At 40.1% G+C, this 12,123-nt stretch overlaps 1 protein-coding gene across 4 annotated transcripts in view; it reads left to right on the top strand.

Moving 5' to 3' along the window:
• The window catches only part of LOC128692327 (SPRY domain-containing protein 3-like), a 138,116-nt gene that overhangs the window by 64,989 nt on the left and 61,004 nt on the right, over window positions 1–12,123 (top strand). For all 4 annotated transcript variants that reach the window (XM_070096348.1, XM_070096349.1, XM_070096351.1 and 1 more), the window contains exon 7: window positions 11,585–11,734. In XM_070096348.1, coding sequence (XP_069952449.1) covers window positions 11,585–11,734 — 150 coding nt within the window. The remainder of the gene's footprint in view (window positions 1–11,584; window positions 11,735–12,123) is intronic.

Genomic DNA, 12,123 nt, shown 5'->3' with positions numbered 1-12,123 from the left:
AGAAATCAAAGCCTCTAGTGGAAAGTAAAATGACTTCTTTTATTCCTGTTTGTCATTTGTGTGGTGTTAAGGGACATAAACGTCCAGATTGTCCTTCTAAGAAGGTCCAAAAAGTTGGAAGATGTTTTAAAGACTAATAACCAAGCACCCTTCTGTTCAGGAACTGTTAATGGACTTAATGTATCTACCATTTTACGAGACACTGGATGCACACGTATAGTCATTTCTGATAAGCTGTTCCCTAACCTTAAAGAAACTCATTCCTCTGCTATACTTTTAGACTACTTGGGCCGTACGGACACTTTTCCTACCATCCGTTGTTACATTAGGTCTAAATGGTTCACAGGTTGGTCTGAAGCCGTACTAGCTCCCATCACTTCTTGCTCCGTACTAATAGGTAATGTAAAAGGTGCCATTCTTCCTTCTGAGGTTGACCTTTCATCACCAAAGATGGACATAGGTGTTTCAGATCCTCTTTCTGTAGAGTCAGAGAAGTCCCTCGAAAGTTCAGATGAGACAATGTCTCGTGAGATTCATGTGGGATTAAAAACCAGTGATAATACTCTCGAAAGCGAGGTAGTAGGATCACCGGTTCACTTGTTAGATGAAAGTGAAGATATCACCTCCGATACCATAAATGTCTTGACTAGGGCTCAGACCAAAGCCCAGGCTTCTCCTACTATCCATCCTTTGATTTTCCCTGACTTTAAGCCTTTAGATATATTGAAGGACTCCTTTGTCAATTTACAACGTAATTGCCCTTCTCTTCAGAATTGCCATAATGCCGCTAAACAAAATCAAGTTATCCAAAGGAAAAACTTTTCATATAAATTTGAATATATAAAAGGTATCTTGTACAAGTCAGTATTCAAATTAAATTCAGATGAGACAGACTATTCCATCTTAGTTGTTCCAAGTCAATGCAGAGAGACTGTTCTTAAAATGGCTCATGACCTGCCAGTGGCCGGACATTTCTCGCATCGTAAAACCTTAAATAAAATTAGGGAAACCTATTTTTGGCCAAAAATGTCCTCAGATGTCACTACCTATAGTAGATCGTGTAAAGTTTGCCAACTGTCATCCTCCCGAGGTACCAGGCGAGTACCTATGGTCAAAATGCCAGTCTTTACGGTACCTTTTGAAAGAGTAGCTATTGACATCGTTGGTCCTTTATCTCCACTTTCATCTGGGGGACATAGGTATATATTAACATTAGTTGATTATGCTTCGAGTTTCCCTGAAGCCATACCCTTAAAGACCATAACCACTACAGAGGTGGCTGAAGCCCTTTTGTCCATCTTCTCCAGAGTGGGCATCCCTAGAGAAATTTTGTCTGACCGTGGGACACAATTCACATCTGACTTAATGCAACGTCTATACCAACTTCTGGGAGTGAAGCCTCTCTTCACCACACCCTATCATCCCAGCTGTAATGAGAGGATTGAGCGCCAGCATTCGATTCTCAAGTCCATTTTAAGGAAACTTTGCTCCCTTAAACCTAAGGAGTGGCATCGTTACCTACCTTGTGCTTTGTTTGCCATGAGGGAAGTTCCCAGTGACTCTTTGGGGTTTTCACCTTTTGAACTTCTCTATGGTAGACAGGCCAGAGGTCCACTGTCCATCCTTCATGACTTATGGACTAATGAGGAGGTGAGTGCTGAGGTTCAGTCTTCTTACCAGTTTCTCCTTGACCTTAGATCCAAACTTGAGGAGACCTCTGACATAGTTTCGAAAAACCTAAGCTTGTCAATGGACCAGTACAAAACCTATTTTGATTCCAAAAGTCAGAGGAGAAGTTTTAAAGTAGGGAATGAAGTTCTTGTACTTTTGCCGATCAAGTCAAATAAATTATTAGTAGCATGGAAAGGTCCATATGAAGTATTAAAAATTTGTGGGAAAGTTGACTACCTCATAGAAGTCAAGGGAAAACCTAAGCTTTATCATATCAACATCCTTAAGAAATATTACCGAAGAAATTCGGTTAACTGCCTTAATAACTTTGACTTAGTTTTTCCACATGAACTTGATACGACAACTGAAGAATGTAAGGTGTGCGTAATTGACACCTCTAACTTAGACTATGATGAAGAACTACATGACTTGGTGACTCTTGACCACTCGGACTCAACCAACATTAATATTAATGAATCTTTGGATGACCATAAGAGACATGAACTACTTCAGTGTGTAACTTTTCAGACGTCTTTACTGATATTCCAGGTGTTACCTCCACGGTAGTCCATAAGATTGACTTAGTAACGGACAATCCTATCAAACAAAAATTATACCCAGTTCCAGTTCACCTTAGGGATGCATTTGACCGAGAGGTAGGCAAATTATTAAAACTAAAGATCATTGAACCTTCAGTATCTTCATATTGTTCACCAGTAGTCATGGTTAAGAAGGAGGATAATTCATATAGACTTGCTGTTGACTTCAGAGGCCTTAATGCTATAACTCGGTGGGATGCTGAGCCTATGCCCTTAATAGATAGCGATCTACACAAATTTTATGACTCTTCCTTCTTTTCAGAGATTGATATTGCGCCGGCATATCATCAAGTAATGTTAGATCCTTCTTCTAAGCAGTACACCGCTTTTCCTTCACACCAAGGACTGATGCAATATAGAACTATGCCCTTCGGTTTGGTAACTGCCTGTGCTACTTACGTGAGACTGATGAGAAAGGTCTTGGGTAATATGCCAAATGTTTCAATTTATTTTTATAACATTTACGTAATGACATCCACGTGGGACGAACATATCCAAACATTAACATCAGTTTTGCATAGGTTACGCTCACATGGCCTCACTGCCAAGCCGAAGAAATGCTTCCTTGGGTATAACAAGATTAGATATCTTGGACTGATACTTTCTAATAACTCTCTGCAGCCTCTCCCCAGTAAGATCAAAGCTTTATTAGAATTTAAATTCCCCAAAACCAAGAAGCTCATGCGTAGCTTTCTTGGTTCTGTAAATTTTTATGCACGGTTTATCCCGAACCTTACTGATCTTACAGGCATCTTATCCAACTTCCTTAAAAAGTCTGTGAAGGAACCTCTTGAACTTTCCGACGTAGCTCGGGAAAAGTTTAATGAGATTAAAAGTATCTTTTCGAAAGACCCTATACAGTGGACCCCCGGTTAACGATTTTAATCCGTGCAAGAGGGATAATTGTTATGTGAAATAATCGTTATGCGAATGAATTTTCCCCATAAGAAATAATGGAAATAAAATTAATCCGTGCAAGACGCCCAAAAGTATGAAAAAAATTTTTTTTTACCACATGAAATGTTAATTTTAATACACACAAACTGAAAAAGGCATGCACAATTACATGACACTTACTTTTATTGAAGATCTGGTGATGATTGATGGGATGGGAGGAGGGGAGAGCATTATCTTCTTACTGTTTAGAAGGGGAATCCCCTTCCATTACGACTTGAGGTAGCAAGTCCTTTTCCGGGGTTACTTCCCTTCTTCTTTTAATGCCACTAGGACCAGCTTGAGAGTCACTGGACCTCTGTCGCACAACAAATCTGTCCATAGAGCTCTGTACCTCCCGTTCCTTTACGATTTGTCTAAAATGGGCCACAACATTGTCATTGAAATAGTCTCCAGCACGGCTTGCAACAGTTGTGTCAGGGTGATTTTCATCTATAAAGGTTTGCAGTTCAACCCACTGTGCACACATTTCCTTAATCTTTGAAGTAGGCACAATGGATTCCACAACTGGCATAGGCTTCTCAGGGTTAGCCCCAAACCCTTCAAAATCTTTCTTAATTTCCATACTAATTCTCACCCTTTTTACCACAGGGTTGGCACTAGAAGCTTTCTTGGGGCCCATGGTCACTTATTTTCCAGAAACAGCACCGAAAACACTGTAATAATACGAAATATTCCGAGTGTATGCTTGGATGTTACCGCGGAGGCTGGCTGGTAAACAATGGGACGGCCGGCACATGTGAGGCTGGCTGAGGGCACATTGGACGCGTCTCGGACGAAAATCGGTAAGCGGGTTTTTAATCGGTATGCGCGGCAAAAATTTTGCGATAAAAGTAATCGGTATGCGGAAAAATCGCTATGTGATGCCATCGTTATGCGGGGGTCCACTGTACTTAAGATTCCAGATATTAATAAAACATTTTGTTTAAGAACTGATGCCTCCAATACTGGCTTAGGTGCGGTGCTACTACAATACTATGATGGTACTCCCTTCCCTGTATGCTTCCTAAGCCGGAAACTCCTTCCCGCAGAAACGAGATACTCCACCATAGAAAAGGAATGTTTGGCCCTTGTGTGGGGTATCTCCAAACTTAAATTTTATTTGCTGGGAAAAGAATTCATTTTAGAAACTGACTACAAACCTTTGATATACCTAGAAACTTTTAAGGGAACCAACAGTCGCCTCTTGAGGTGGACATTGGCACTCCAGGCTTTTAAGTTCCATATTGTGTATATCAATGGTTCATCCAATTATTTCTCTGACTGGTTAAGTCGTGACAGTCAGTAGAAGATTTCTTGCCTTACGCGACTTCCATATGTTAGAACTTTTTCCTCGCCTATTCTTCTTATACTCCTTGACTATAAGTCTTGGTATGGGGGAGTGTGAGGGAAAAGTTCAATAGATAGGAGTAGCGAGGGAGTATATAGTAACAATAGTTTCATTGCCGGCTACTTGTTAAGGTAGGGTAAGTCAAGCTCCCGCTATTCCCACCTTTTTTCCCCCACCCCGAAAGTGATAGTTTGACTGCCGGCTGCTTGTTAAGGTAGGGTCAGTCTAGCTCCCGCTATCCCTTCCCCTCCTTCTCCCCCCCCCCCCCCGAAAGGTGACGTGTGGGGCTCCGGTCCAAACAGTAATCACTAGACTCACAGCTCCCAGCACTACTGTAAGTACATGCCTGCCTTGTATTCTAGTGGATTTATTGGTTAAAAGCTTCACTTTTGACCAATAATAAACTTAGTCCTTTCAGTCTTGCTCTAGGTTGACTGCTGTAATAATCACCACATCTTTTAGGTATTGTACTTATCATGGAGAGTGATTTCTTAAGCAGTGGGTAACCTGTCTATCTTTCCAGCTTCGATGACAGAGAGGGTCACCTGCCAATCAACGAGTAGAACTGATGGAGATGGACTAATGTCCTGAGACTTCCCCTTTTTGGATTTAATTACCTGTGCACCTGTATGAAATTGCAGGACGTAACCCCTCATCATTGCAGTGGTAAAGAACCTGCTTTCCTGTCATCGGGATATAATACTCACAGCTATACTGTGAAGAACGAACTGGTGGGTTGTAACCAACACCTGCGACCCCATCCCCATCATCAGCAACGGCTACGATTTCAACAACACAGTGTCACCAACACCAGACACCCAAGTTTTAAATTAGCGTTGAATTCAGTTATCATTTATATTTTTCATTTTTCATTTTCTTTAATGTAGGATTAATATTTCATATTTAAGTGTTTTATATTTTATATTTTGAATTTGGTAGGGTGTGCAAAAGAAGAAAATTAAAGGTGAATACAGGAAAGAGTAAGGTTATGAGGATAACAAAAAGATTAGGTGATGAAAGATTGAATATCAGATTGGAGGGAGAGAGTATGGAGGAGGTGAATGTATTCAGATATTTGGGAGTGGACGTGTCAGCGGATGGGTCTATGAAAGATGAGGTGAATCATAGAATTGATGAGGGGAAAAGAGTGAGTGGTGCAATTAGGAGTCTGTGGAGACAAAGAACTTTGTCCTTGGAGGCAAAGAGGGGAATGTATGAGAGTATAGTTTTACCAACGCTCTTATATGGGTGTGAAGCATGGGTGATGAATGTTGCAGCGAGGAGAAGGCTGGAGGCAGTGGAGATGTCATGTCTGAGGGCAGTGTGTGGTGTGAATATAATGCAGAGAATTCGTAGTTTGGAAGTTAGGAGGAGGTGCGGGATTACCAAAACTGTTGTCCAGAGGGCTGAGGAAGGGTTGTTGAGGTGGTTCGGACATGTAGAGAGAATGGAGCGAAACAGAATGACTTCAAGAGTGTATCAGTCTGTAGTGGAAGGAAGGCGGGGTAGGGGTCGGCCTAGGAAAGGTTGGAGAGAGGGGGTAAAGGAGGTTTTGTGTGCGAGGGGCATAATTAGTGATGAAAACCCAGATGACCCACAACCTTCCACCTCTGGTGCTGGGCCGGCTCATTCATGTTCACCTGTACCAGGATGAAAGAGGAAACTATTTGCCCGTGTACAAGACTCAGATGTGAGCAGTGCAAGTGATAGTGATAGTGATTTTAAGGTTATTGAAAGCAATTCTAGTTGTGACAGTGAGGGTGAATATTCCCCAGTGAAGTGGCAGTATATACGACGTCGCATGCGGTCTGGTAGTGTGCCATATGCTCTTCCAAGAGGAAGGAGTACATCTCGGAGCACATCCTGTGGCCCTACACCACGTCCTGATAGTGAAGATGACGATATTGTTATGATAGGTATCAATGATGCAAGTGAGGCAGCAGGCGGTGGTGGTGATAGTGATGGTGGCATGAGTCATGTGACACCAGCAGCAGGCCACGCTACTACCCGCGCTGCTGACTCTGTACAACTACAACCAGCCTCACCCAACCCCACACTCCCACAACCACAACCAGCACAACCACAACCACATTACAATATCCAGAACGCACCAGCTGACCGCATCTGGGATTGGCAGCAAGATGACGAGTTTGTTCCCAATCCCCATGACTTTGATGGAGGACAAAGTGGAATACGGCCATCATGTACACTTGGGAACAATCCCACTGAACTGGAATGCTTTCAGTTGTTCTTCGATGAACCCCTGATGGACATTATTGTCAGGGAAAGCAGTACATACTCTGAGTACACCATGGCAAACACTATTCTGTCACCAAGATCACACCTACACCAGTGGAAGGACACAACTGTGGCAGAGATGTATCTGTTCTTTGCCACAATAATGCTTATGCCACATGTGTATAAGCATAGTGTCAACACATACTGGGTGACAGACCGCCTGATTTCAACCCCTGCTTTCAGTGACATTATACCAGTGAATAGATTTGTGTTACTGTTACGTATGTTACACTTTTCAGACAAAACCAGGCCTGACAGAAGTGACAGGTTATATAAGATCAGACATGTGTTTATGTACCTGAAACAAAAGTGCTGTATGTATTTTTATCCCTTCAGGAAGCTTGTTATTGACGAGTCTTTGATTTTGTTCAAAGGAAGACTCTCATTCAAGCAGTATATACCAAGCAAGAGGAAACACTTTGGTATAAAGTTATTTGTTCTGTGTGATTGCAAAACTGGTCTGGTTTTGGATATAATTGTGTACACTGGCGGTAAAAGAATGGAAGATACCAGAAAGTTACTGGGTATATCTGGTGATGTGGTTAGAACAATGATGGAGCCATATCTTGGTAAGGGGCATATTTTATATACTGACAACTGGTACACAAGCCCTATACTCAGTGATTTCTTGCGAGTGAACATGACAGATGTGTGTGTGGCACAGTGCGTGGAAATCGTAAACATATGCCTAGGTTCGATGCTGGCAGTCGTAGAGGCGAAGTGCAGGTGTTTGCTGCCAATGACATCATGGCATTTCGGTGGCATGACAAACGTGATGTCACACTGCTGACATCAGTTCACCGACACGAAATGGTAGACACTGGCAAGCAGAATAGAGAGACCAATGAACCCATTGTAAAACCTGCAGCTGTGATGGATTACAACCTCAATATGCACTTAGTGGACAAATGTGACATGCAGATTGGGTTTGCTGACTGTGTTCGCAAGAGTTATAAGTGGTACATAAAACTGTTTTTCCATCTTCTTGACATTTCCATGCTGAATGCTTATAATATGTATAAGTTGAAGACCAAGAAGAAACCCAAATATGGTGAATTTTGTTTGTCAGTCATCAGACAAATAATATTCAAGTACCAAGAAACAACACCTGCAATAGACCAGCGCCCACGAAATTATCAACACATGTCCTCTCGTCTGAGGCCTGGTGATCACTACCCCATACCACTGCCTGCTACTACTGCCAAGAAAAATGCTCAGAAGAGGTGTTTTGTTTGTGGACATACCACAAAACGCCCACAACAACGCAGAGACACTCGTTTTATGTGTGAGGAGTGTAAGACACCATTGTGCTTATACCCATGTTTCAAAGAATTCCACAAGCTGCAGCACTTCTAGAAAAGTGTCCAGTGATTGTACATATGTATATATATTATAAAACAATCGTAATAAACATTTGTTTACATTGTTTGTTTGTGTAAACAAGTTTTAGCAACATTATAATGATACGAGTGTTTTTGCTATAATTGTGTTACATTCAACGAGTGTATATATTTGAACATTGCACAATAATTTGGTCTCACAGGCCACAAAAGTTATGTGAAAAAATAAAATAGTGAAAAAAACAAGAAACCATCGAATACAAGTAAATCAAAGTTTACCGGGTGAGCGGCAGTCGCCGCTGTTGCCACTCGCAGATCAATTTCAGCAAACTTCAGGACTCTATATCTCGGTAAGTACTGATGGGAAAATTTTTTGGGGGGGACTAAAACAAACAGAAAAATAATCTTAACATTTTCATAAGAAAAAATAATTTTTTTTTTTTTTTTTTCAAATATTTTGCGACACCAGGAGACACTTCAGGATTGGGCCTTTCGACAGTCAAAGGGTTAATCCATTCCAGAAGTTCGTTTTAAATCCAAAAAGTGCGAAAACCGAAGTAATATTTCCCATAAGAAATAATGTAAATACAATTAATCTGTTTCAGACACCCAAAAATATTAACAAAAAATACATTTTTTAAAGAACAACTATAGTTTTTCATACAGAAAACAATGAGAAATAAATATAAAGCACTAATGAAATGGATAAATGAACATTTAACAACACTTTTACCTTTATTGAAGACTCTTGTTGGCATATGGAGGAAGGAGAGTTTATTGTTTGGAGACAGGGCAAAATTCTTAAATATGATGCTTATTTATCTATCACAATTCATCTAATCCTAGGTAATAGGTTGGTAGACAGCAACCACCCAGGGAGGTACTACCGTCCTGCCAAGTGAGTGTAAAACGAAAGCCTGTAATTGTTTTACATGATGGTAAGATTGCTGGTGTCCTTTTTTCTGTCTCATAAACATGCAAGATTTCAAGTACGTCTTGCTACTTCTACTTACACTTAGGTCACACTACACATACATGTACAAGCACATATATACACACCCCTCTGAGTTTTCTGCTATTTTCTTTTTAGTTCTTGTTCTTGTTTATTTCCTCTTATCTCCATGGGGAAGTGGAACAGAATTCTTCCTCCGTAAGCCATGTGTGTTGTAAGAGGCGACTAAAATGCCGGGAGCAAGGGCCTAGTAACCCTTTCTCCTGTATAAATTACTAAATTTAAAAAAGAGAAACTTTTATTTTTCTTTTTGGGCCACCCTGCCTTGGTAGGATACAGCCGGTTTGTTGAAAAAAAAAAATTCATCCAATATGACATAGTAAACAATATTAATAACATAGAAACAGGATATATACTTTAGAATCAACAAAATATGTCATTACATATGTGACTAGTAATGTTGTTGTTGTTGGGTTTATCAGGGCCACTGACAGCATAAGCCGTAGAGTGGTGGTGGCGGCGGCAGCAGCTGCCACCACCACTAAACACACTACTAGTCACACTGAAACACCACTAGTCACACTGAAACAATGTACGTAATTTATAAATAAATATTGTATAAAAACATAATAGAGAATGTAAAGAAATAAAGTGGTTATTGTGGAGAATGTAAAGAAATAAAGTGGTTACTGAGATGCTGGCAGAGGTTTAGGGTGGTGGAAGATACGCAGGGCGACATATGTTGTCAGTGGCCCTATATACCTCGAACAACATTGGAAGTTTTAGTGTTGTGTCATCCTTTTTCTGTTGCTTAATCGCTTAACTTACTTGCTACGCTGTTAACCCTTTCATGGTCGACAGGCCCTCTTCCAGACTTGTTCGCCAAATTTTCAAAAAAAAAAAAAAATATTTTTTGTTATGAAAAGATAGAGAATCTTTTCCTGATCATAATGACACCAAAAGTATGAAATTTGCTGGAAAACTTACGGAATTATGCTCTCACGAAGTTAGCGGTCTCGACAATGTTTACGCATCGGCAATTTTGCCCACTTCAAGCCCTATTTTTGGCCAATTCCAGTGTACTAGTCAACAAAAATCGTGTCTATTTTGCTAGAACTCCATTTTTTCTATCAAATGAATACAAGAAACCACCCATTTACCGATTTCAACTATCCAGTAAAGTGGTCAGAATTTAGCAATTTTGCCAATTTCACACAAATTTCAAAAGATGCCAATTTCCAAATAGGGTCCAGAATAAACAAGAAAGACATTCCTGGCACTAAAATAACATTTCCTCTGTTCATTAGTCACATCCCCAGGCCCCTCTTACATTTCTTTTGCTTTCCACTTTGAATTTTTATTCTCACAAAAAATAGAAGATTTACTGTTATGCAGACTACTGCATTAGTGTAGAAATGGTATAAATAATATCGGCGCACTTGTGAAAGAATATTAGATTCACCAGTTGACGTGTATTGGACACGTGGCATGATTTGTTTACTTTTGAACTTTGGCAAAAATTTAACATTTCTGCTACTTTGAGCTCAATTTCAAGGTACTTTTCATTGTGAAACCAATCAAAATCTCAATTTCTGTAATATGTCTTCCATTCTATAAAATAAGACCAGGAAAACTAGAATACAACCATAAATACCATAGGAAAATACAGTGCAAAGTCGCTGTTTTAATCCAAAAACACGGTCAAAGTTTTTTTTTTCCTCATTACGCACTGTGTGCTGCAGGATTTTTTTTATACTGCACACACTGACCAGCTTTCTCTTGCTAGATTTGAGGGCGCTAGAATTTATGCGTCAAAAACCCTGGCGCGTAAGCTGTACTAGTACGTCGGAAACCCTGAAAGGGTTAATGCTACACTTTGTTGCTGGATGGTACTATAGCCTTTATCGACTCCTGCTGCTTTAGTTTTGTACATATCGTAGAATCACTGAATAAGGCAGTCTTCCCTCTCTCTCTTAGCCCTTTACCAAAGGGCTGGCACTAGGAACTTTCTTTGGGCCCATGGTGGCTTATTTCGCAGTCACAATCAATAAACAAGCACAAAAGTTACGAAATGATTCAGATGAATGCTTACTCAACCAGTGACAGAGCCAGACTGAAGCAGCGTCCTGGCTGGTGGACGCTTCTGATACGTGCGATTCCTGGGACAAAGTCTGAAATTGGAATCAAAATTTTGCACAAAAAAGTGTCTGAAATCCGAAAAGTCCGATATCTGGTACGTGCAAAATCCGGGGTTCCACTGTACATTATTTAGGTGTGAATACTGGTCAGAGAGCCCATCGCAAATCCAAGGCGTCGGTAAACAAGTATGTCGCTAAGTGAGAAGTGGCTGTATTAAATTACTATAGATTATTAAAAAACTTTGTGTTCTTAATTGTTTCTGTGATCTTAGTTAATTAACCAGTATGTGTACTTCCATTAGATGCTGGAATACTGTGGTCGAGGGAAAAGTCTAGTTGATGTTGGCCTTGCCCAGGCTCGTGCTCCATTGAACACAACCTCACATTATTTTGAAATGGAGATTGTTGATCCAGGACGTTCAGGTTATATAACCATTGGATTGACAAAGAAGGTATGCAATTGCAGCTCAAATTTGTATGCTACTTTATTTTTTAATGGCTTATTTTTAACACTAGCCATCTCTCACCAAGGTAGAATGACCCAAAAAAAGAAGAACATCTTTCTTCTTTGTACATTTAGTAATGTATTCAGGAGAAGGGGTTAATGCTATTTTATATTGAATTGAGATTTTCAGCACTTATAAATTTTTCCTTTACTGTATGGCTTTTCATGGTCATTCTGCTTCATGTATATCTTTTTCTAAATTGATGAGCTTTAAGAAAAAGAATGAACTAGTAATAGAGGTAAAGATCATGAAGATCTTAGCTAGAGACAAAATATGACTGTGGGGAAACAAAATTTATGGTATAGTATAAAAAACAGTGACTTGATAACTTGTGT

This window comes from Cherax quadricarinatus, chromosome 53 (assembly GCF_038502225.1).
Source record: "Cherax quadricarinatus isolate ZL_2023a chromosome 53, ASM3850222v1, whole genome shotgun sequence".
NCBI classification, from domain to species: domain Eukaryota; kingdom Metazoa; phylum Arthropoda; class Malacostraca; order Decapoda; family Parastacidae; genus Cherax; species Cherax quadricarinatus.
The sequence above is the reverse complement of the archived record's forward strand: the minus strand, read 5'-3'. Positions and strand labels throughout refer to the sequence as shown.